This window comes from Bufo gargarizans, chromosome 3, assembly GCF_014858855.1.
Source record: "Bufo gargarizans isolate SCDJY-AF-19 chromosome 3, ASM1485885v1, whole genome shotgun sequence".
Classification (NCBI taxonomy): Eukaryota; Metazoa; Chordata; class Amphibia; order Anura; family Bufonidae; genus Bufo; species Bufo gargarizans.
In genome coordinates, this window is record NC_058082.1 from 346,721,392 (window position 1) to 346,746,421 (window position 25,030).

Sequence of the window (25,030 nt, forward strand, 5' to 3'; positions counted from 1 at the left end):
GCCGGAATCCCTACGAAATGATCCCTCTTCCTCCTCCTCCTGTGCCACATCCTCTTCAATCATCACCAGGAGCGTTTTTTTCAAGGAGGCATAGAAGTGGGATAGTAACACTGAGAACGGTGTTATCGGCACTGGCCATGTTGGTGGAGTACTCGAAACAGCGCAACAAGGAACACAGGTCTCGTATGGAGGACCAGTCATTGGTGGTGAAGTGGTGCAGTTCCACCGAGCGACTCACCCGTGCGTCTGGCCAGCATGTGGAAGGTAGAGTTCCACCTTGTGGGTACGTCGCATATGAGGCGGTGAGCAGGAAGGCCAAACTTACGCTGCAGCGCTGATAGGCGAGCAGCAGCAGGGTGAGAACGCCGAAAGCGCGCACAGACGGCCCGCACTTTATGCAGCAGCTCTGACATATCGGGGTAATTTTTAAGTAATCTCTGCACCACCAAATTCAGCACATGCACCAGGCAAGAGATGTGCGTCAAACCAGCTAGTCCCAGAGCTGCTACGAGATTTCGCCCATTATCGCACACCACCAGGCCGGGCTTGAGGCTGACTGGCACAAACCACTCATTGGTCTGTTGTTCAAGGCCCGTCCACAGCTCCTGCATGGTATGGGGTTTGTCCCCCAAACACATAAGTTTTAAAACTGCCTGCTGTCGTTTACCCCTGGCTGTGCTGAAGTTGGTGGTGAAGGTGTTATGCTGATTGGATGAGGAGCTGGTAGAGGATGAGGAAGCAGAGTAGGAGGAGGAAGCAACAGGAGGCAAACTGAAGCGTCCTGCAATCCTCGGTGGTGGAAGGACATGCGCCAAACTGCTATCCGCCTCAGGCCCAGCCGCCACTGCATTTACCCAGTGTGCTGTTATGGAGATATAACGGCCCTGACCGTTCTTACTGGTCCAAGTATCCGTAGTCAGTTAAACCTTGACACAGATTGCGTTGCGCAGTGCACACCTGATTTTGGCCCCTACTTGGTTGTGAAGGGAAGGGGTGGCTCGCCTTGAAAAGTAGTGGCGGCTGGGCACGACGTACTGTGGGACAGCCACCACCATAAGGCCTTTAGGGCTAGGGATCGCAGGTGGGTAGGGGGGTACTTCCTCTTCCTCTCCAGCATTTGGGATATGGAGAGCTGAACGCTTCCGTGGGACATTGTGGAGATGCTTGGTGACCCAGGTGTTGGTGTTGCTGGCAGATCCTCTGTTTGCGGGTTGGCAGGTGGCACTGTCACTCTGGAGGTGGATGAAGAGGCTGCAACTGCAGCAGAAGAGAAAGCAGGAGGAGCCAGAGACCTTTCTTGGTTTTTGAGGTGTCTACTTCACTGCAGCTCGTGCTTTGCACTTAAATGCCTGGTCATGCAGGTTGTGCTCAGGTTGAGAACATTTATGCCTCGCTTTAGGCTCTGATTGCACAGCGTGTAAACCACTCTTGTCTTGTTGTCAGCACATTGTCTGAAGAACTGCCACACCAGGGAACTTCTTGGAGCTGGCTTTGGTGTGCTCGGTCCATTGCTGCGGTGGGCAGTAGGAGGTGTACTGTCTAGAGGATGGCCGCTCCGCTTTTGCACCCTACTCCCTCTTCTGCTGTGCTGGTGGCTCTGTGCGACCACCGCCTCTTCCTCCGAACTACATAGGTTACTCGCATGACCTTGATTCCATGTGGGGTCGAGGTCCTCATCATCCTCCACATCATCTTCCACCCAGTCTTCACCCCTGCCTTCCTTGTCGGTCTGCACACTTTCGAAAGCCCCAGCAGTTGGCACCTGTGTTTCGTCATCATCTGAGACGTGCTGCGGTGGTCCTCCCATGTACTTATCCTAAAACATAACTGGTTGGGCATCGGTGCACGCAATCTCTTCCACTTCTGGGGCAGGGCTAGGTGGGTGGCCCTGGGAAACCCTGCTAGCAGAGTCATCAAAAAGCAGAAGAGACTGCTGCATGACTTGGGGCTCAGACTGCTTGGCTGATTTGCAAGGGGGTGAGGTGAAAGACTGATGGACATCGGCTGCAGGTGCCAACTGTGGTCTTTCAGCAGGAGACCGGTTGGGAGACAATGTGAAGGAACTGGATCTACTGTCAGCAACCCAATCTACTATCGCCTGTACTTGTTCAGGCCTCACCATTCGTAGAGCAGCATTAGGCCAGACCAAATACCGTTGCAGGTTTTGCCCAAAATGGCTGTATTTAAAATGGCTGTTTTTCAAATCCCTGAATCAAACCCCTGTATGTAGAGGGAGTATCTCACAGGGCCTGAACCAGTGTAGGCCTGAACTAAATATTTATTTGCCCAAAATAGCTGTATTTCAAATGCCTGATTGAAACCCCTGTATTTAGAGGGGGTATCTCACACCATCTGAACCAGTGTAGGCCTGAAGTAAATATATCTTTGCACAAAATGGCTGTATTTCAAATGGCTGTATTTCAAATCCCTGATTCAAACCCCTGTATGTAGAGGGTGTATCTCACAAGGCCTGAACCAGTGTAGGCCTGAAGTAAATATATATCTTTGCACAAAATGGCTGTATTTCAAATCCCTGAATCAAACCCTTGTATGTAGAGGGAGTATCTCACACGGTCTGAACCAGTGTAGGCCTGAAGTAAATATATCTTTGCACAAAATAGCTGTATTTCAAATCCCTGAATCAAACCCCTGTATATAGAGGGAGTATCTCACAGGGCCTGAACCAGTGTAGGCCTGAAGTAAATATTTCTTTGCCCAAAATGGCTGTATTTCAAATGGCTGTATTTCAAATCCCTGAATCAAACCCCTGTATATAGAGGGAGTATCTCACACGGTCTGAACCAGTGTAGGCCTGAAGTAAATATATCTTTGCACAAAATGGCTGTATTTCAAATCCCTGAATCAAACCCCTGTATGTAGAGGAAGTATCTCACATGGTCTCAACCAGTGTAGGATTGAAGTAAATATTTCTTTGCCCAAAATGGCTGTATTTCAAATGGCTGTATTTCAAATGCCTGATTTAAACCCCTGTATGTAGAGGGGGTATCTCATAGGGCCTGAACCAGTGTAGGCCTGAATTCAATATTGGTGCACCAAATGGCGGTATTTAAATCTCAGAATGTAACCCAAATGTATTAAGGGTGTATCTCACAGTGACATCTGCATTAAAGGCTGCCAAGCACATTTTTTGTGCCCAAACGAGTGTTTGCTTAACAACTGAATTTGACAGCAGTATATAAGCCTGTAATTTCACACGTGCTGATGCTGCAAGGCCTGAAAATAGTGTTTTTTTGTCAAAAAAGTGTTTTTTTCAAACCCCAGAAAATGATGGGTGTATTTCTAGCTTAAATTGCACACTGACTAATCCAGATGTTGTAGATTGTCAAAAAAGTGTTTTTTTGGTAACAGAATATGAAAGCTGTATATATTAAACTTGAATTTAATACTTGCAGATCTGGAAAATACTGTTTTTTGAAGAAAAAGTGTTTTCCCAACTACAGAAAATAATGGGTGTATTTCTATCTTAAATTGCACACTGACTAAGGCCGAATGCACACGGGCTGGATTCCTGCTGCTGCCGCAGTACAGTAATACACTGGTATAGATCTATACCAGTGTATTACTGTATTGCGGTGGCAGCAGGAAGCGCACGGCGTCATAGCAACCAATGACGCCGTGCGCTCCTGCTCTCAGCAGGAGTAAAGTTCTCCTATTCTCTCCCTGAAATCACAAGTCCAGCAGCATCCTCTCCCTACACTTGTAACAGCAGAGTAACGTGCAGCGCTATGTGACTCAAGCTCATATAGAGCCTGGGTCACACGCTGCTCTGGCCAATCACAGCCATGCCATTAGTAGGCATGACTGTGGTGGCCTCTTGGGGCAAGTAGTATGACGCTTGTTGATTGGCTGCTGTGCAGCCTTTCAAAAAGTGCCAAGAAAGCGCCGAACACCGAACCCGAACTTTTACGGAAATGTTCGGTTCCGGGGCCCAAAAATCCTAAAGTTCGGTACGAACCCGAACTTTACAGTTCGGGTTCGCTCAACCCTATTGGTAAGTTAACAAGAGAATTTGGAGGCCATTAGGTGATGTGATGAGGAGTTCCAGGGGGGGACCGTCAGAAATCCCAGCACCAATGATGAAACTCGGAACTAAGAATGAGACTAAAATAATGACTAACAGCCAATCAAATAGGCTGCTGACTATGACGGAACTCTGCCAGGTCATAAAAGATCCGTGCCACGCCCACCAATGCGCAAACTGCCCGATCCCCTGAAGACGCCAGGGTAGCTGGCGAAACATGTCGGGGGGCAGTCATTGAGGGTTGAATTTTAGTACAGAAGTGTAGCCCAAATAATTAAAGAGCAACTGGCCACTAGGTATAGTTAGGACAGTAGGGAGCCTGGAGCCAGCGCCCGGCTGCCAGCACCTTATTATACTTTAGGAGTAGTGTGACAGCAAGAAGTTTAGGACACAATGACAAAATTGGGCTACACAACTGATGGTTTTAATGCATAGTTTAATGGTCAGCAAAAGTTGTTCCAGCTGTAATAAAAGTTAAGTTTTATGGGGTTAAGACATATGTCAAGATAAGGCAATAACAGTCTGAGGACTATATGTACATATATATAAAAGCCCATGATGGATCTCACAAATGGAAAGCCAAAACGCGAGTATGAAAGTAGCCTAATCTTTAACATAGCCAAGACTGATCCGTCATGAACTACACTGAAAGTCAATGGGGGACAGGTCAATTTTCTGTTGTGTCAGAGAAAATGGATCCGCCCCCATTGACTTGCATTGTGGGTCATGACAGATCCGTTTTGCTCAGCTTCCCAGGACGGAAAGCAAACCGCAGCATGCTGCAGTTTGCTCTCCGGTATGAGAACGGAACAGAAAGAAAGGGCCGTACTGGGGCCTTAGCTTTAGGGGAGGCCCCACATGATTACATTTTGGCGAGGGGACCAGGAACAAAGGGGTTAATTATAGTGGTGAAGGGGGGGTGTCCAGAGGGGAGGGGTTAAGGATTTATAAGTGAGGGCAGTTTGAGAGACGGGTGCTATTTTAGGTTACATACACTTGAGACAAGCTGTGGTACCTGTGGAGTCCGTGGACGCGATGATCCAGAGGTCGAGGGAGGCAGCGGAGTCCCGTGGTCCAGAGTGGCTGCAGGAGCAAATGGCTTGCATGCTGCTGGGGGAGGCGGCGGATGAGTCAGGCCCGCAGCCAGAGGTAATACAGCTGGGGGAGGGGGGGGTACGTCCGCCGGCGTGCCTTAGCCTTAGTGAGGCCCCCAGGGCTTGGCGCCGAATAGAGAGCCCCTCCAGAGACCATTCATAAAGGGGGGAAGGCAGGCAGCTCAGACATGTGTCCTCTCGGCATTGGAGGAATCTCCTAGTGCAGCGGAGCCCTGGGCAGGGGGGCCACTGCCCTGTCCTCACCTGCAGACAGCATGGGATCAGGAGTGGGAACTGCCACTCTGGGGTGGCTGGGAGGCCCGCATGGCATGGGACAGGAAGCAACAGTAGGAGGACCAAGGCTGTGCAGCTAGGGGTCAGCAGTCTGCACAGGCCTCATCATAGAGACATTTTTCAAGTGGATGCCCCTACACATATGGAAGAAGAGGAAGAGTCCAGGTCAATGCAGAGCGCACCCAGTATGGAGGAAGCTGGGGTGCAGTCTTGCAGCGGCGGGTCATCAGGACAAAGAGGAGTAGATACGACAGGACGGGACGAATGTCAGAAGCCAAGACCATCGGCTGCGGGGTTCACAGCGCCCGGGCAGCCAGTTGAGACTCTATGGGGATCCCTGCATTCATTAGTTAGCAGCCCGGAGGTTGTCGGGGCTGGAGGGAGTCATGGGGAGCTACTTGGAGGTCTGGGGCAACTTTTGAGCAGCCTCGCGCTTTGGGTTAATGGTTTAGGGGGAACAGGCTTATCTCTGTTACCGGCTTGGGGTGTAGGTGTTGGGGCAGTGGGGAGTCTGCTGTCTCAGGCTGGGGGATCAGTGTCTGTGCAGACTCAGGCCGGGGGGGGGGGGGGGGAACGATAGGCTTAAGGTGGATGATGGGGCAAAAGGGGAGGTTTACGTATGCTTTAGGTGGTGCAGGAGTGTATACGGAAGGGGGAATATGTTGATATATTTTCGTTACTTCTGTTAGAGCGTTTTAATTTGGATAGAGCAAAGAAGGATGAGGGTAAGAGGGAAGAAGAAGAAAAGCGCCGGCATAGATTGATCCCGCACACTTTTTAAAATTGGCTACAGGCCTTTGCCATTCTAGCGAGTGTCATTGGTGAAAAGGCACCTGAGTGTTGCTCCTCCCTTTTCTGCTATTTAGATGCGATAGGGGAGGCGTATAGAGTTTATGGGGGTTTAGGTTGGCTCCATTACTATGAGCATTTTAGGCAGAGGAAAGCAGTTCGCCGTAATATAAGGTGGGACCATAAAGACATTGGTTTATGGTTAAGAGTGACGGCATCGGGAAGGCAGGGGCAGTTCTTTCAGGGGATTCAGGGGGGTCAAGGGCTGTGCTTCCTTTTTAATGAGGGAAGCTGCAAGTTTGTGGCAAAATGCAAATTTAAACACGAATGCTCATATTGCGTCAGGAATCATTGAGCCAATCGCTGCTTCAGAGGCAATAGGCAAAGAGGGGCTGACGCCGTTGCAAAAGGGTCTGACTCCAGTGCGGGTGGAAAGGATGGAACAGTATCTAAATACATACTCTACGTGTGAAGCGGCGGTGCTATTAAAAAGGGGTTTCACATTGGGTTTTAGTATACCATAGAATCCCGTACAGGTGGGTAGCATGCGGAAAAATTTGCATTTAGCATTAGAGCCTCCAGAAGTTGTTTGAAAAATTGGTGAAGGAGGTTTTGTTGGGCAGGATGGATGGTCCATTTGCGGAACCACCATTAGTCAATTTGAGGGTGTCATCCTTGGGTTAGTGCCTAAAAAATAGCCAAACAAGTTTCGGCTGATTCACCATTTATCTTTTCCAAAAGGGGCGTCGGTCAATGATGGTATTGATTCTGAACTTTGTTCATTGGCTTATACATCATTCGATAGTGGCTGTGGCATGGGTGCGAAACTGGGTCCGTGTACTTTGTTGGCCAAGACATTGAGGCGGCTTTTCGCCTCCTTCCGGTTAACCCTGATAGTTTACATTTGCTGGGTTGTTTTTGGGATGGGGGGTATTTTGTAAATAGGTGTTTGCCAATGGGTTGCTCTGTGTTGTGTGCTTATTTTGAAGTGTTCAATTAGTTCCTGGAATGGGTAGTGGCTGATGTGGCGGGTTGTTCGTCCATCATCCATTATTTGGATGATTTTCTTTGCTTAGGTCCGGCGGATTTGTGGTTTTTTTCTTTGTTGTTAAGCACGTTGCAGTCGTTTTTTGGGGTACCGTTGACAGAAGAAAAGACAGTTGGTCTGTCGACACAATTTAATTTTTTGGGTATAGTAATAGATACAGAAAGAATGGAATGTCGGCTCCCTGAAGAAAAAGTGGGCAACTTACAGGTGGAAGTTGAACGGGCAAGGAGGTCGCCAAAAATTAGTCTGTGTGAGTTGCAGTCTTTATTAGGGAAGTTGAACTTCGCTTGCCGCTTTATGACAATGGGACGGATCTTTTGTAGACGGTTGGCTGGGGCTACTGCGGGGGTATCGGCTCCACATTTTATTAGGTTGGGCGGGGTTTGAAAAGAGATCTGGAGGTTTGGGCGGGGTTTTTAGAGAATTTCAATGGACAAGCGTTGGTTATGGGTGATGTTGTGGACAGTTTTGATTTAAAATTATTTTCGGATGCAACTGGGGGGTGAGGTTTGGAGTTTATTGTCATGGCCAATGGTGCGTGGGTCGGTGGCTGGAATCTTGGGTTTTACGGGGCTGGGTACGGAATTTGGCTCTCCTAGAACTGTTTCCGATTGTCCTCACGTTTGTTTTATGGGGTGATAAATTTAGGAATAGGAAGATATGTTTTCATTGCGATAATCTGGGGGTGGTACAGGCGATCAATGGCTTGAGCACCTCATCCCCTCCGGTGGTTCGGTTGTTGCAGCATCTGGTGTTGCTTTGCTTATCGCTTAAGGCGTGGGTGGTAGCAGTTCATATGCCTGGGGTGTCTAATTGCATTGCGGATGCCCTATCTCGTTCGCAGTGGGAGCGTTTTCGTCATCTGCCAGAAGCAGATTCCGAAGGAGTGAGTGTCCAGAGTCCTTATGGGAGCTCTTGGAGGTACAGTAGAGGGCCTTCTACAGGCATCATTGAGTGCAGGTAAATGGGCAGCATATGAAAAAGCCTGGAGTTTTTGGAAGCGGTGGTGTGAGAATGTGGTGGCGAGAATAGATGAAGGGGAAGTCCCGCTTTTGTGATTTTTGGGGCATATTAAGAGGGTTGGTCAGTCACACAGTTGAATAGATGTGTTGCGGGTTTGGCCTTTGGTTTCAAGTTACGGTGTCTCTTAGACGTTACAAAGGCTTTCTTAGTAAAGTTTTGAAGGGTTGGAGGAGGGGTAGGTTAACAGAAGATAGAAGGCCTGTTTCGTTTGCTTTATTGCTAAAAATTGGGGGGCAGGCAGAATTAGTGTGTAGTCCAGTGGGTGAAGTACGTTTATTTAAGTTGGCTTTTTCACTGGCTTTTTGGGGGCTTTTTGTTTGGGGGAATTGGTGTGCAGAAGTGTTCAGTGTGGGGGGCTGTATTGGGAGGATGTGGATCTGTACCAGGACAGGGTTGTGGTCAGGATTCGGGTGTCCAAGACAGATAGGGAGGGACAAGGGCGCAGTGTTAGCTTGTTTTCGGTTCCAGAGTGTTCGTTGTGCCCAGTGCAGTGTTTGCAGGAGTACAGGTCGGGTACGAATTTTGGTAGTGGCCCTCTTCTTAGACATGAAGATGGGTCCTTTTTTCTCAAGGTTTCAGTTTGTGGCAGTTTTCAGGAAGTACTTGATAGGCTTGAAGATTGATCCAAAAGATTTTACAGGCCATTTTTTTAGGATTGGGGCTGCGACAGAGGCAGCAAGGCTGGGTATGAGTGGTGATGTTATTAAGGGATAGGTAGATGGGAGTCTGGCAGGTTCTCATCTTATTTGAGGTTAGGTAGTCTGGAATAAATTATTGTTTGAGCGGTGATATATTTATTTGTTTCTATTTTTAGCAGGTTCCTCTGCATTAGTGTGGATCCTTAGGTACTCTTTCGTTTATTGGGAAGAGATTAGGACCAATGTTCAGCCAAATTGGTGTCAACTGGGTTTTGAGAGCAGCGTTGCGGTCGTACAGTGGCTTGGGTCTCGAGGTATGTTGCGGGGAAGTGTTTTGAGAGAGGTGCATCGTTTTGCACGTTTAAATAGATCCCCTGACATTTTAGTTTCGCATGTCGGTGGTAACGACTTGGGGATGAAGCCGGTTAGGAAGTTAATTAGAGACATTAAGTTTGACCTGTTGCGTTTGTGATCGTTGTTTCCAGCCATGGTTACGGTGTGGTCTGACATTGTTCCTCGTCATGTGTGGAGGGAGGCGCGGTCAGTGGAACGTGTTAATAAGGCTTGCATTATGTTCAACAGGGCGATTGGTAAGTTTGTAGCCAGGAATGGGACAGTGGCAGTCAGGCATTGGGAATTAGAGTCGGTGTAGGAGAATTTTGGAGGTCGGATGGGGTTCACCTTAATGCAGTGGGCATTGACCTGTGGTCCCTGGGTTTACAAAGAGGGATTGAAAGGGCTTTAGGTCTGTGGAGGAACATGTAAGCTTGAGGGTATACGGGGTAAAGTTGCGCGTTGTTGGAGGGGGGAGGTCCTCAAAGCTGGTGGTATGGGTTGGTACTTGAGAATAGGAGGGCTCAATGGTGGGTCTGGACTCTCATGGCTGGGCACTTGGTTGGTTCGGAGAGGCGTCCATCAGTTGGTGTCTCCAAGCTGGTGTTCTACAGCTGGAGGCAAGGTGGATTTGCCAGGTTGTTTGGTGGTTAATAATAAATTTGGGGCTTCTAGTACCTTCCTCGTCTGATTTGGCTTATTGTTATTTAAGTTATGTATTTTAAAATAAAATTGCTGCTGTGGCCGATTTAATCCAACTCTGGTTTCTGAGTTTTTATTAGGGTAAAAGGGGGAGAGAATGGTTCAAGGGGACCCAAAGAATGGACCAATAATTTAATCATGCATTTTGGAACATTCCGTTCTGTTCAATTATGTTTTGTTCCCATTGACAATGAATGGGGAAAAAACTGAAGCATTTTTGTCTGGTATTGAGACCCTATGATGGATCTCAATACCAGAAAATATTAACACTAGTGTGAAAGTAGCCTTAGCTAGTTCTTGATGTGCTTTCCATCTAGGGGTGGCAGGGAAAGACCGAGAGAGTCCCAGAGCTTCTGGCATGAATTAAGACAGAAATCAACAACACCTAGGAGGCTGCCATAGATTTTAGTCTGTCGTACAGCCAGCTAGTGGATGCTCCAAGGCCTGCACCTCTGCATAAATTTAGTGCATCCTCCAGATGCACAGTTGGAGTCAAGAATGGCTAAAAAATCCTCTGTCTTAATAAATATCCCCCTAAACGTTTTGCTCAATCTTTTCCCATAAAACCACAGTATTTTTCGCTTTATAAGATGCACCTGATGATATTTTTCATTAGACCACAGATCAGATCCCCATATCAGACCCTCATATTAGTCCCCCATATCAGATCCCCAGATCAGACTCCCACATCAGATCTTCAGATCAGACCACCAAATCAGACCCCAGATCAGACCCCCATCAGAGCTAAAATAAACTTGTGTCTCCAGCTCCACCATCACTCACTTGAGCAGTATCTCCAGCACTCACTTCTCCGGGCCCCCACTGCACTGTGACCTGACTGCATACAATGTCAGGTCATAGTGCGTGCATTATCAGTCTGCTGAGCTCTTCCTTCTCTATAACATGCTGTCAGCAGGTAGACTTCATATACAACGGCAAAGGTTCCATTAACCAAGAACAAGAGAGACAATAAAATACAAATGCAGACAGATTCTAAGCTCCTTACATGTTTTTCTCCAAAACAAATGAAAACACTTTGAATATTTTGATGAAATACAAGCTATGACCTCAGTTTAACTATGTGTGGGTACTGTAAAGATACAATGCTTTTACATGTGGAGTGTAGTGAAGCCAGCTTCAGGTGTTTTTTGTTTTCTTTTGGTCAGGGGCGAGTAACTTTCAGCTATTGTATTTCAGCTTCCTGTGTTTAAAATAGTTTTCTGCTGTGAAATTAGTTGGTGTCTTGTAAATGCAGCTATATAATATATCATGCTTCCTGACAAATAGTAAAGTGTGGTGATTGTGACACATCCATAAAGCCAAAGTGGAAAGTACTGTAACGGTTATATGGAACTAAAAGAATGTGCTCTACGATTAATAGGATTCATGTTTCTGGGAGATTCCTTAAAGGGAATCTGTTTCCAGTTTTATGCCACCCTAGCTTTTCTACCCTAACAGCTCCAGAACATGCCATTGCGTCCTGATATGCATGTCCACCCTCTGATTGACTGTTTTTTCCAACAGAGATCAGCAGCAGGTAGGGAGGGACAGCCGGGAGCTCATGAATATCAGGATTCATTGGCATGCGCCGGAGCTGTTCAATACAAGATTTTAGCAAAACAGCTTGGGCAATTGAAGAAAGTGACCCATCGTTTAGCTAAGGGGTCTGACACTAGTTTATGATGCCCTTAGTTAGATCACCACTCTTGCCCATGGACTCCACCTGATATTGCAGCCTCTTCATGATGACTGGTTTCCCTATAAACCATATTTAGTTCCGGCACAGGAGCTGGCTTACATTCTGTTCTATTATCTGTTACATATTTTGGAGGGAACAATGGACATTAGAATATTCTTATTAAAAACAAGTATGAATAAATGCCCTAGTCATAGATGACAGATGCTTATTAAAGAACAATCTTCTTTTATTAAAAGGGGTTGATTCACCATTACATATTAATTATATTTACCATTTACATGCTATTAAAATGATCCAGTGAACAGTTTTAACATTTACTTACATGGTCTAGCACCACCTGGTGTTCAAAATGTATAGCAATGTGCAAGTCCATCTGCTGGTCACACATGGTATGTCACTCTCCATACACCCAGGTCTCCGCACAATGACCCTCTGTTCACTGCAGAGCAGCTAGTAGAAATAGCCAGGGAAGAGAGTCATGTTTATTAGCTCCTTTGCAAAATCCATATATCTTCTGTAAAAAATATAACTATTCAGGTTCACAAGGTTAAGATGGGCTTCACATATGTTTCCAAAACCTTACCCTGTTGACTGCGAAGAATAATTGTCTACATTGTGCCTTTGCATCAGGAATGGTTTTAATACATCTTGTATTTCTGGTCATTTGTCAAGAGGTTGACATTCTCCCAATATTCTCTATATTTATCTTACTAAGAAGAAAAGAGAGTGAGGCTCAAGCCTACAGTCACAAGTAAGCTATCCGGGGAGGCTGAATTTTTAACACATTTATTAGGCTGCAATGTGCTGCTTGGCACAAATATCCCAAAAATAAGTACCCAGGGAACGAGAATTCAGAGCCTCCATTAACATTACTGGAAACCTTGCATAGTAGAGTTCACAAGGAGCAGTAAGATAACAATTTTCAGTCATTTGTATGAATAGAAATGGAGAAAAACAAACATATATCCAGTTGCTTGGTCTCTAAGGATTGATTAATGCGCTTAAACCCAAAGACAATAAAATATTTACAGGAATCTACATAAACATGTAAAACAAAATGCTTTGTTAACACATAGAGGTTAGCATTCCTCATGGAAACTCTACCCTTATGCTTTCATGCAGAACCTATCAGAGTCTGTTTAGTGAAAAATGTATGACTTTGTATGCAAGTTGAATCAGTTTTGTCTGCGGTTTCGTTCCGTGTTTCCATTTTTTCCATCTGGATTGCATCCATTTTTCATGCTTGTGAAGAAACAAACTAAAGAATAACCCACGGCATCTCCTGCTAAACACTAGTGAAAGATGGATTGCACATGGATGCTGTCCGTGTGCTGTCAATTTTTTATAACTGACCCATATTCTTCTGCGCTTTACAATCAGAGGATTGATATACACACAGAAGCATTCATTACATGGCAACAAAACAAGTCAACAATTAAGGAATGAGGGTCCTGCTCACAAGAGCATACAATCTACTGTATGAGAAAAACATGGAGATTCCAGGCATTTGGACCTCATACAGGCAATGAATGGCTCTACCACTGAGCTACACCCACTATGTGCACACACCAGTGAAATAAGTGGGTCAGGGTTCAGTCCGGATGCTGTGTGTTGTAAAAACCGACCACATCCATACGGAAACATCATCCATGTGAAATTAGCCTAAGTATTGAAGGAAAACAGTTCAAACAGAGGAGGGGAGGATTTGATACAACCCAAGATTCTGGTTGGGTTATGCAGAATTATGTATTAAATGGATCTTCTGCCCTGTCATACAAATGTCAGAAGATGGTATCTATGCAGGCAGTGGTTCAAGTCTAGGATACATACATATCTTTCTCTAGCTGATCAGAGACTTCCATGACTTCCTGAGAGTCCTCACAATAAAGTACCATAACAAATAATCAAATTGCATGTAGATTCAAGTATTCTAAATGGTGGAATTGTCAGAGACTCAGGAAAAGGATTGAGCTATTTTACAAAACAATATAGCACCAGTACATGCTACCAGCCCATGAATGTTATTTTCTGAAGTGTCTCTATATAACTTCTCAGCAGGTAGACTTGTGATGTTTTCCCTTACTTCTTCCATGAAAGGGAGCATTTTGTAAAAGCTTTGATTGGCGCCCCTTGCAGTTTCTTCAGCATGGGTCCTTGCAGGCTTTCACTGGAGGATGAGCATGCACAGTAAAGCAGAATGCACCACTGGATCTATCTTTGTACTATTGGCACATTGATTCCATTCCTGTTATTGGACTGTCCTTTCTACTTGGCTTTCCTAATGTCAAGAATGTATTATGGAACTTGTAGTAAATAGTGTCTGTAGTCCCATCACATGTGCCCCTTCTAGATGCCTCCCACAATGTCGTCTACTGTTTAGCAGCACTCAGCGAGTGAAAAGTTGGGTTTGTAAGAATAAAGGTACCTCTGCCAAAACTACAACACCCTTAACCATTCCAGTGAGGATTTATAGTACTTAAGGAGAATTTGGGAGCAAAGACTGTATTGGGACAACCCCTTTAAGTGTAACCCAGAAGGTTTGTAGTACTCCAGACCTAGAGGAGCTATAATGTTGTATATAGTTTTGTATTGTTTTATACAGGGTGGCCCACAAAAGAGTAGCCTGCCTCCAGGAATAGTATGACAAGATGAACGAGCAAGTAGATTGTATTCTTGATTTAGCCACAAGTCACAAAAGATGCTGAAAGTGGTCCCCGTTCACGTCTAGGCATCTATGGGCACATCAGATTATGTAGGCTGATGCTGCTTGTAGCACTTCAACAGTAATACTGCAGAAGAAAAATTTCCAAGATGGGCCAATATGGAACTCAATGGCACGGGTTCATGAACTGAATATGGAGGAGTGAACTGTAAGCAAGGAGTTATGGCCACCACCTTCCCCAGACTTGTCCATGTATGATTTTTATCTGTGGGGAAATTTAAAGGGAACTTGTCACCGGGACTTTGTGTATAGAGCTGAAGACATGGGTTGCTAGATGGCACATTTGAAATACCCAGTCCCCATAGCTCTGTGTGCTTTTATTGTGTAAAAAAAACGATTTGATACATATGCAAATTAACCTGAGATGTGTCCTTTCCCTGAGATGAGTCAAGGACAGGACTCATCTCAGGTTAATTTGCATATGTACCAAATCTTTTTTTTTTACACAATAAAAGCACACAGAGCTATGGGGACTGGGTATTGCAGATGTGCTAGCGGCCATCTAGCAACCCATGTCTTCAGCTCTATACACAAAATCCCAGTGACAGGTTCCCTTTAAAACAAAGTGTCCGCTAACAATCCACATCTTCTGGATGAACGAAAGGAAAACATCACAAACACTATCCCCAGCATTACTGTTAAAGAGCTGCAAGCAGTATCAGCCATCATAATTTGACATGCCCAAAGATGCCTAGACGTCTACGGGGACCACTTTCAGCATCTTTTATAATATATGGATAATTAAACCACTTGCTCGTTCACCTTGCCACACTATCGGTGGAGGTGGGCTACTTTTTCCTGTATTATGTTGCTATGTATTTTGTACATATGGCTATATCTACCAGTAAGAAGTGGTTGGCAATGATTGACAGTAACAGGGCTAACCACCGGCCGGGGCAATCTCATTCATTAGAAAGTACATAGGGCTCCTTTTCCAACTTAAATATACAAATACTAACACATTGGCACGCACAGATAAGCGACAGTGAAATTCATACTGGTACATATATGTATGATTGATTGCATTGACACTGTGAATGCACGTTTTACCTCTGTTTATGGTATTGTAGGGAGTGTGGGAGATTGTAGTGCGGAACCTAATCATTAATAGTAGTCTTTTCGTTCTTTGCAGCAGCTGCGATACCGCGGCGTCAGTGACAGATCTAGAGGATATAAGCGCCAGTGTAAAACAGTTTTTAAGCACAGTTCATGCATTTTCTTACTTACTCTGGGGCCTTCAGAGATCAGATAACCACAATTATGTGGGCTAAATAAAGCCTTATTATAATAAAGCCTAATAGAAGACATAATAAGAACCTTAGTTGAGGGATTGTGCAAGCCTTTGTATGGCATTCAGCAGGCTTTTCTGACACTGGCAGCTGACGTGGAATTCCATCTCCTCAGAATTAAAGTTTTGGCTCTGCTCTCACATGGCCTGTGTTCCAAGGTGCTCTAGAGTTACTATTTTTGGAAAAAGAAATAATTTGTTTTTAGGATAACATGGTTTTGATCTCCATTGGTTAGTGATAGGGATGTGTGAATGTTTAACAGGACATGTTTTCTTTTTCTTCTGGTCAAAACTTCAGCCCAGACAAATATTTTTAGGTTAGGATAGTAACGTTCTACATCTATTATATTGCAAAAATTGTGAGAATAAGTGATATACCTGGCAGAATGAAGACATGCCCTAAAGGGTATATAACCATAAAAGCAACACCAGCTGCTGTGGAGTCCTTGAGAAGAGGGGGCCCAACTTATGCAAGCATTATTCCTATCCTATTATTCCTATGTGAACCTTTCTGTGGAAATGAATGTGAAATTGCCCAGTAAAGTTCAAGAGAATACCATAATCATATCAAGCAAGAAAAAGAAAGTGGAGACTGAGGACATCTGGTGTATGAATCTGTGGGTTGCCACAGTCCACAGTGACAGCAAACAAGTGAGGGACAAACAAGTGATCTCCAACAAGAAATGAGGACAGATGGGGGGATTATTTCCAAATAATGCCTGGGTCACTATAGCAGTGTTTCCCAACCAGTGTGCCTCCAGCTGTTGCAAAACTACAACTCCCAGCATGCCCGCACAGCCAAAGGCTATCAAGGCATGCTGGGAGTTGTAGTTTTGCAACAGCTGGAGGCACACTGGTTGGGAAACACTGCACTATAGCACAGGGTTATAATTCTATAATGTCCATACTCGCATAGAAATGTATTGGACCGCTAGCATTTTTACGGGTGGTATAAATGGTATAAACCATGCGCCAAACCACATATTGCATTAAGGAAGAGCATATTATATTTGTCAAAGTTGGATTTAAGAATTCCACATTTTTGGTCACATGGGCAGAGACTTGGCTCCCTTCTTTCCCTGCGGTATTATTTTAGATGAAGTATGTTACTGTTTTTTTCCAATTTAGAGAAACGAACAATACAATTTTTTTTATTACTACACATAAACCGCAATCTAATTTTTTTCTTCCCAACTCGCCCCCCCCCCCCTCATTTTAGTTTTAGTTCTATTTTCTGTATGAGGAGTCTGCGGTGCTTCATAAGCACCACAATCTTTTCCTAAGCCATATGACATTGTTCACATGGTCTAGGTGCAGCTCTGTCCCATCTGAGTGATTGGGTCTGAGGTGTAATACCAAGTGCAGTGCTATCAAATGGATAGAGCTGTGCTTGGTAAGGAGCAAAGAGGCTGGGGCGCTCACTGGAACATCGCGGTCTCCTCAAACAGTGGATTGGTGGGGGTGCCAGGAGTCGGACCCCCACCATCTCATAACTCTGAGTACAGATTTTATAGATGTTACTTGCAGTCCTATGTAACACCCCACATAACACAGTGAACTATAGTGTTATGTGAGGTGTTACATAGGACTGCATGGAATAGCTACTACATTATCTGTACACAGAAAGCTATCACTGTTATGTGGGCTGTTACATAGGACTGCAGGTGACAAATTAAAATTTTAGTTGCCAAATTTTAAATGCATATGATTATGATAAAAAAAAGAGACTTGGAGGAGAAGATGAGACGCAGGTCACAGTAGTGAGTTAGCTCTACATATAGGGGAATACAGCACCACATACCTGTTACATCCAGTGACATCTCCTGTCATGTGGATCTTCTCTTTCCTCTTCTCCTCCGTTTGACCCAGACCGCCATGACAAATTCTTTCAGCCACATCTCGAGTCTACAGTGTTTGTTACACAGATACGTTAGAGTTCTCATAATTGGGGTCATTTATCAAACTGGTGTAAAGTACAACTGGCTTAGGTGCTAATAGCAACCAATCAGATTCCACCTTTAATTTTCCAAAGGAGCTGTAAAAAATGAAAGGTGAAATCTGTTGCAATGGGTAACTAACCCATTACTACTTTACACCAGTTTGATAAATTACCCCAAAGGTCCCTATAGTGTCTACAGCAATTATAATGTCCCCTAGAGTGTCCCAGTAATAATAACACCCTATACTGTGCTCCAGGTAATAATACCTGTATAGTGTACCCAAAAATAATGTCCCATAATAGCAACGCCCCCACACTACCCCCATATAGTAATTTCCCCCCACACTGTCTTATATATTTCTCCCACATTTTCCCCATATAGTAATTTTCCCCACACTACCCCCATATAGTAATTTTCCCCACACTACCCCATATAGTAATTTCCACCACACTGCTCCATATAGTAATTTCCCCCACACTACTCCCATATAGTAATTTCCCCCACACTGCTCCCATATAGTAATTTCCCCCACACTGCTCCAAATAGTAATTTCCCCCACACTGCCCCATATAGTAATTTCCCCCACACTGCCCTATAGAGTAATTTTCCCCACACTACCCCATATAGTAATCTCCCCCACACTTCTCCATATAGTAATTTCCCCCACATTGCCCCATATAGTAATTTTCCCCACACTGCCCCATATAGTAATTTTCCCCACACTGCCACCATATAGTAATTTCCTACATACACTCCCAATATAGTAATTTCCCCCACACTTCACCCATGAGTGTATGTGTGTATGTATATATGTCCGCTAAAGGAATCCGCACTGTTGCATTTGCAATCACGAAATTTGGCACACAGGTACATCAGGTGTCCGGGAAGGTTTTAGACCAGGTCTCGGCTCTCTAGGATGTAGCGTTCCTGAGAGATTCCCCAAAAATGCATTAGCCAATAGAAGCTTGGTCACATGACCCTTATCAGCCAATAGAAGCTTGCAGGCCGTTAGCCTCCACACACACAGTTTTACTCCAGGTTTCGATAGCAACCCACCCATTTTTCTTCACTGCTGTAGGTGAGCTTTTACAGGAAATCTGTCACCAGGATAATCACTATTGAAGAAGTTCAGCCAAGGCCTAATAGCACTTAGTACCTTATTTCAAGATGTGCCTTTGTTCCAGCAATAATGAAAAAATGAAGTTAAAAAATCAACTTCTAGGTCCTGCTAAGCCACGCCCAATCTGGTCATGCCACGCCCCCTGCACAGTCCGGGGAGATGTTTAAAATAAAGACAGCCTTATAAATATATATTACCAGGTGCTGAATCACTTTTAATGGTTATTTACTTATTACAGCTAGAAGACTACATCAAGGATAATGTCAAAAGCGAAATGGAGGCTTCCCATCTATCAGGTGACCAGAATCAAACAAGCACCATGTTGGAAATTGGAACAAATCTAATAAGTCAAACAGCAGAACAGACACGCAAGCTGACTGAAGTTGAGACCCAGGTATGCAAAGCTGAAACACACTAAATGTTCTAGTATTGATATGTATTCTAAGGCGTATACTGTACAAATCTGCATCTACTGTAATACAAATAACAATATAATGGCATTCATTTAACCCCTCTAAGACCAGGCGAATGTTTTTTTTACCTTCCAAGAGCCCAAACTTTTTTGCTTTCCTGTTCACATGTACATTTTAATAGCTCCATACAGCTTCAGCATATGGGGAAAAAAATTTGTGGGAAGAAAATAAAAATAAAAAAACAGTTCCGGCAATGTTGTTTGAGTTTTCATTTCACAGCTTTTGCTGTGCACTAAAAATGACATGTCAACCTTATTCCATGTGTCAGTGCGATTATGGCGATTCCCTATGTATCTGTTTTTTATTATGTTTATGTTTTGCTACTTTAAAAAAAATAAAAAACCCTTTCAATGGTCGCCATTTTCTGACACCCACAACTTTTTTTTATTTCCATATGCAGACTATATTTTTTGCAGGTAAATTGTATGTTTAAATCAGCCGGCACTGCAGGTAAAATTAGCGGTGCATGTGTCCTAGGGTCGGCGTCCCACACAACAATAGAAATAAAGAAGCATCAGCACTCACAAGTATTTATTTATTGCCACTAGGCCTGCACAATATATCGCCAAAGCAATCGCAATTAATCGCCATATCGCAATCGCCAATTGGCCGACCCAAAAATGATGCAATTATATTACCATATTTTTCGCTTTATAAGACAAATTCCCCCCCCCCCCCCCCCAAAAAAAAAGTGGGGGGGGAAATGGCAGTGCGCCTTATAAAGCGATGGTTGACTTTTTACGTGGTTGACACGGATGTATTGCCGGCCGCTATGCTGCACAGCGTGGCCGGCGATACATCAGTTACAGTATGGGGAGGGAGGAGGGGCTGCAGGCAAGTCGTTATTTTAATGAACAAATGTTCTTCTATTTATTCTATTTTATTTATCTGTTCTGTGCAGTGCTATTAAGAAAATGGCAAGTTTTGTATTTTGTACTTTTGCAGTAATGCAAATATGTTATTTAAGGCCTCTTTCACACTTGCGTTGTCCGGATCCGGCGTGTACTCCACTTGCCAGAATTACACGCCGGATCCGGAAAAACGTAAGTGTACTGAAAGCATTTGAAGACGGATCCGTCTTCAAAATGCGTTCAGTGTTACTATGGCACCCAGGACGCTATTAAAGTCCTGGTTGCCATAGTAGGAGCGGGGGAGCGGTATACTTACAGTCTGTGCGGCTACCAGGGCGCTCCAGAATGACGTCAGAGCGCCCCATGTGCATGGATGACGTGCCATGCGATCATGTGATCCATGCGCTTGGGGCGCTCTGACGTCATTCTGGAGCGCCCCAGAACACTTTACCATGGCTGCCAGGACTTTAGCGTCCCGGCAGCCATGGTAACCATTCAGAAAAAGCTAAACGTCGGATCCAGCAATGCGCCGAAACGACGTTTAGCTTAAGGCCGAATCCGGATCAATGCCTTTCAATGGGCATTAATTCCGGATCCGGCCTTGCGGCAAGTCTTCAGGATTTTTGGCCTGGAGCAAAAAGCGCAGCATGCTGCGGTATTTTCTCCGGCCAAAAAACTTTCCGTTCCAGAACTGAAGACATCCTGATGCATCCTGAACGGATTTCTCTCCATTCAGAATGCATTAGGATAAAACTGATCAGGATTCTTCCGGCATAGAGCCCCGACGACGGAACTCTATGCTGGAAGAAAAGAACGCAAGTGTGAAAGAGCCCTAATTTAGTAAAAGATGTTTTATTTTGAAAAACACTGTGCATTTCAGTTCTTGAGATAAGCATAACTACATTTCAGCATTATCAGTAATTTGTGTGTGCTTTTGCCTTGAAAATCCAAGCAAATAGACCTCTAGCACAATTCCCTTAAAATATTGCATCGCATACCGTTATCGCAATTTTTAGGGCCCTAATCGCAATCGCACAAAATTCCCATATCGTGCAGCCCTAATTGCCACATATTCATTCTGTGAAGCGTTTTGACACTATTCAGATAGTGTAGAAAAACATGTCACAGAATAAATATGTTTATATTTTTTCTGCCCAGGCGTTCACCGTATGGTGCTCAGGAGAATTGTCTGTATTTCTTCCAAGGAGCCCAAATCAAGAGGAAGGTGGATCTGGAACCTTGTTCCCAATGGAAAATCTCCTCTAACCTATAGGTCTGGTCTACTTTATTGGTCCAGTGATCTATACTTGGTACATCGGAAGAGAGCCAAAAGGAAGGCAGAAGCACTCTAGCAGCGGCCAACATAAGGGGAAAGAGAGAAGCTCTATGTACATTCACTCCCCTGATGCCAAGAGTCAGCAAAGTCAACTCAGGGGTACAGGGAAAGGAGGTTTGGCAGATCTGGTTGCAGAGCCTGACAATTTTAGACCACCAATCGTTAATTATCGTACAGGACCACCAGATATGAAAAAAGGTGCCTTTTTCAGTATGGCATCGCCAGCATTCATCAGTGATGTTGGGAGCAAAGAGGGAGGTCTTGTCAGGTGTCTTGTACCAGCGAGCCAAGATTTCCTAACCATTTTCTTGAATGCGGATACATCGAGAAAGCTTGTGTGGGGTGACAAATATTTTAGTAATTTCACTAGGGGTCAGATTTCATTTTAAACCACCTCCAGACCTGTAGAGTGCTTTGAATCATGCGGTTATGCATAGTGCTGGGTAGGGGGAGTGTCCCACCTGTCAACAGCAGGACCCTTATAGATGTTGAGAAGAAGGCATTTTCTAGTTTGAGCCACAATTTATGAGGGGGGTTCTTAATGCAATCCACGACTCTCATGAGGTGAATGGCCCTCATATACATTTCAGGGTCAGGTAGACCTATGCCGCCCCAACATTTAGTTTTAGTCATTGTGTCAAAGGAGATCCGCGGGCGCCTTCCTTGCCAAATAAATCCCCATATACGTTTTGTTTAAGGAACGGAAGAAAGATCTGGGGATCTTAATAGGAAAGGTTTGCATTACGTAAGTGAGTCTGGGTATCACTAAGGACATGAGAATATTCTTCCTGCCGAACCAGGAGAGATAAGGAAAGTCCAATGAGTCAAACTGGGAAACATAGATTTTAATAGAGGCAAGTAATTAAGTCTATATAGGTCAGAGAGGTGAGGTGAAAGCTTCACACCAAGATATGTCAAGTGTTGGTTATGCCAGTCGAAAGGGGAGTCAATCTGGAGGGTTGAGAGAGCCGAGGGAGAGAGGCCAACATGGTGCACTTGAGATTTGGAGGGGTTAATCTTAAAGTTAGACAGGGACCCGAAAAGATCAAGAGTTGACAAAATAATGGGCAGAGACTTGCCGGAATTTGTTGTGAGGATCAAAAGATCATTAGCGAATGCAGCTAGTTTGGTCTCGTGACCATCTACGGGGAGTCCTCTAATCTCCTTCTCCTGCCTAAGGGCCTGCAGCAGAGTCTCCATCACTAACATGAAAAGAAGAGGCGAGAGTGGGCAACCCTGTCTGGTTCCATTTTTAATAGAGAACCAAGCTGATAGAACCCCATTAACCGATACGAACACTGAAGAGTTAGAGTACATAGCAAAAACAGTGTTAATAAAAGGCTCTGGAATATGAAAGCTAGACAGAGATAACTTAATATAAGACCAGTCAATACGGTCAAAAGCCTTTTCGGCGTCCGTACCGAGCAGGACCAACGGAATGGATCTGCTAGAGGTATAATATAAGGCATTCAGGACCATGGTGGTATTATCTTTCCCCTCACATCCTTTAACAAAGCCCACCTGATCTGGGTGAATCAGCTCAGGCAATAGGGACTGAAGTCTAGTGGATAACATTTAAGCTGATTATTTGAGGTCGATATTTAGCAAGGAGATAGGGCGGTAGTTGGAGCAGGAGGTGAGGTCTTTTCCTTCCTTGCGGATGATAGTAATGGTGGCTCTAGTCATGTCCAATTTTGCATAGTAAGGTTACAGAGCGGGAGGAGAAATTAAAGAAGTGTATTCTTGTCACAACCAGACAGCTGAGAAGCTCTGACGGAAGCCTTTCAGAACCTCCTCCTTGAGTTTTCTTTGTTTTGAATTTCAGTTCCTCATCTCGTTAGCCTCTCTCAGCTGTCATGTAGTTGGACTGATTGCATCCCTTTAAATTCCTCCCCATAATGCATTAGTGTGCGGCTTATGCAACTTCCTGGAGTGTGTGTGCATGCTGATCCTATTTTCCTTCCTTCTACAAGATACAGTCATGTGAAAAAATTAGGACACCCTTTGAAAGCATGTGGTTTTTTGTAACATTTTTAATAAAAGGTTATTTCATCTCCGTTTCAACAATACAGAGAGATTAAAGTAATCCGACTAAACAAAGAAAACTGAAGAAAAGTCTTTTCAAGATCTTCTGTAAATGTCATTCTACAAAAATGCCTATTCTAACTGAGGAAAAAGATAGGACACCCTTGCCCCTAATAGCGAGTGTTACCTCCTTTGGCTGAAATAACTGCAGTGAGACGGTTCTTGTAGCCATCTACCAGTCTTCGACATCGGTCTGAGGAAATTTTACCCCACTCCTCAATGCAGAACTTTTTCAGCTGTGAGATGTTTGAGGGGTTTCTTGCACGTACAGCCCTTTTCAAGTCACCCCACAGCATCTCAATGGGATTCAAATCTGGACTTTGACTTGGCCATTCCAGGACTCTCCATTTCTTCTTTTTCAGCCAATCTTTGGTTGATTTACTAGTATGTTTTGGGTCATTGTCATGTTGCATGGTCCAGTTCCGCTTCAGCTTTAATTTTCTAACTGATGGTCTCACATGTTCTTCAAGCACCTTCTGATACACAGTAGAATTCATCGTGGATTCTATGATGGTGAGCTGACCAGGTCCTGCTGCAGCAAAGCAGCCCCAAACCATGACACTTCCACCTCCATGCTTCACAGTTGGTATGAGGTTCTTTTCTTGGAATGCTGTGTTTGGTTTACGCCAAACATGTCCTCTGCTGTTGTGTCCAAATAATTCAATTTTGGACTCATCTGTCCAAAGAACATTATTCCAGAAGTCCTGGTCTTTGTCAACTTTATCTCTGGCAAATGTCAGTCTGGCCTCGATGTTTCTCTTGGAAAGCAAAGGTTTCCTCCTTGCACACCTCCCATGCAAGTTAAACTTGTACAGTCTCTTTCTGATTGTAGAGGCATGTACTTCTACATCAACAGTAGCCAGAGCCTGCTGTAGTTCTCGAGATGACACTTTAGGGTTTTTGGAGACCTCTTTTAGCATCTTGCGGTCTGCTCTTGGGGTGAACTTGCTGGGGCGACCAGTCCTGGGCATGTTGGCAGTTGTTTTGAAAGCCCTCCACTTGTAGACTATCTTCCGGACAGTGGAATGGCTGATTTCAAAATCTTTTGAGATCTTTTTAAATCCCTTCCCAGACTCATAGGCTGCTACAATCTTTTTTCTGAAGTCCTCTGACAGCTCTTTTGCTCTCACCATGGTGCTCACTCTCACTTCAACAGTCAGGAGCACACCAAACTAAATGTCTGAGGTTTAAATAGGGCAAGCCTCATTCAACATGCAGAGTAACGATCTACTAATTATGTGCACCTGGTGTGATATACCTGTGTGAGATCTGAGCCAATTTAAGAGGGAATACATGTGAGGGTGTCCTATCTTTTTCCTCAGTTAGAATAGGCATTTTTGTAGAATGACATTTACAGAAGATCTTGAAAAGACTTTTCTTCAGTTTTCTTTGTTTAGTTGGATTACTTTAATCTCTCTGTATTGTTGAAACGGAGATGAAATAACCTTTTATTAAAAATGTTACAAAAAACCACATGCTTTCAAAGGGTGTCCTAATTTTTTCACATGACTGTAAGTGCTGTACATTTATTTGTGATTTTCTGTTTGCTGGAT

At 44.4% G+C, this 25,030-nt stretch overlaps 1 protein-coding gene across 1 annotated transcript in view; it reads left to right on the forward strand.

The window, feature by feature from the left end:
- LOC122932978 (angiopoietin-2-like) overlaps positions 1 to 25,030 on the forward strand; it is a 116,789-nt gene that overhangs the window by 17,242 nt on the left and 74,517 nt on the right. The window contains exon 2 of the mRNA XM_044287679.1: positions 18,971 to 19,126. Within this exon, the coding sequence (XP_044143614.1) occupies positions 18,971 to 19,126 (156 nt within the window). The remainder of the gene's footprint in view (positions 1 to 18,970; positions 19,127 to 25,030) is intronic.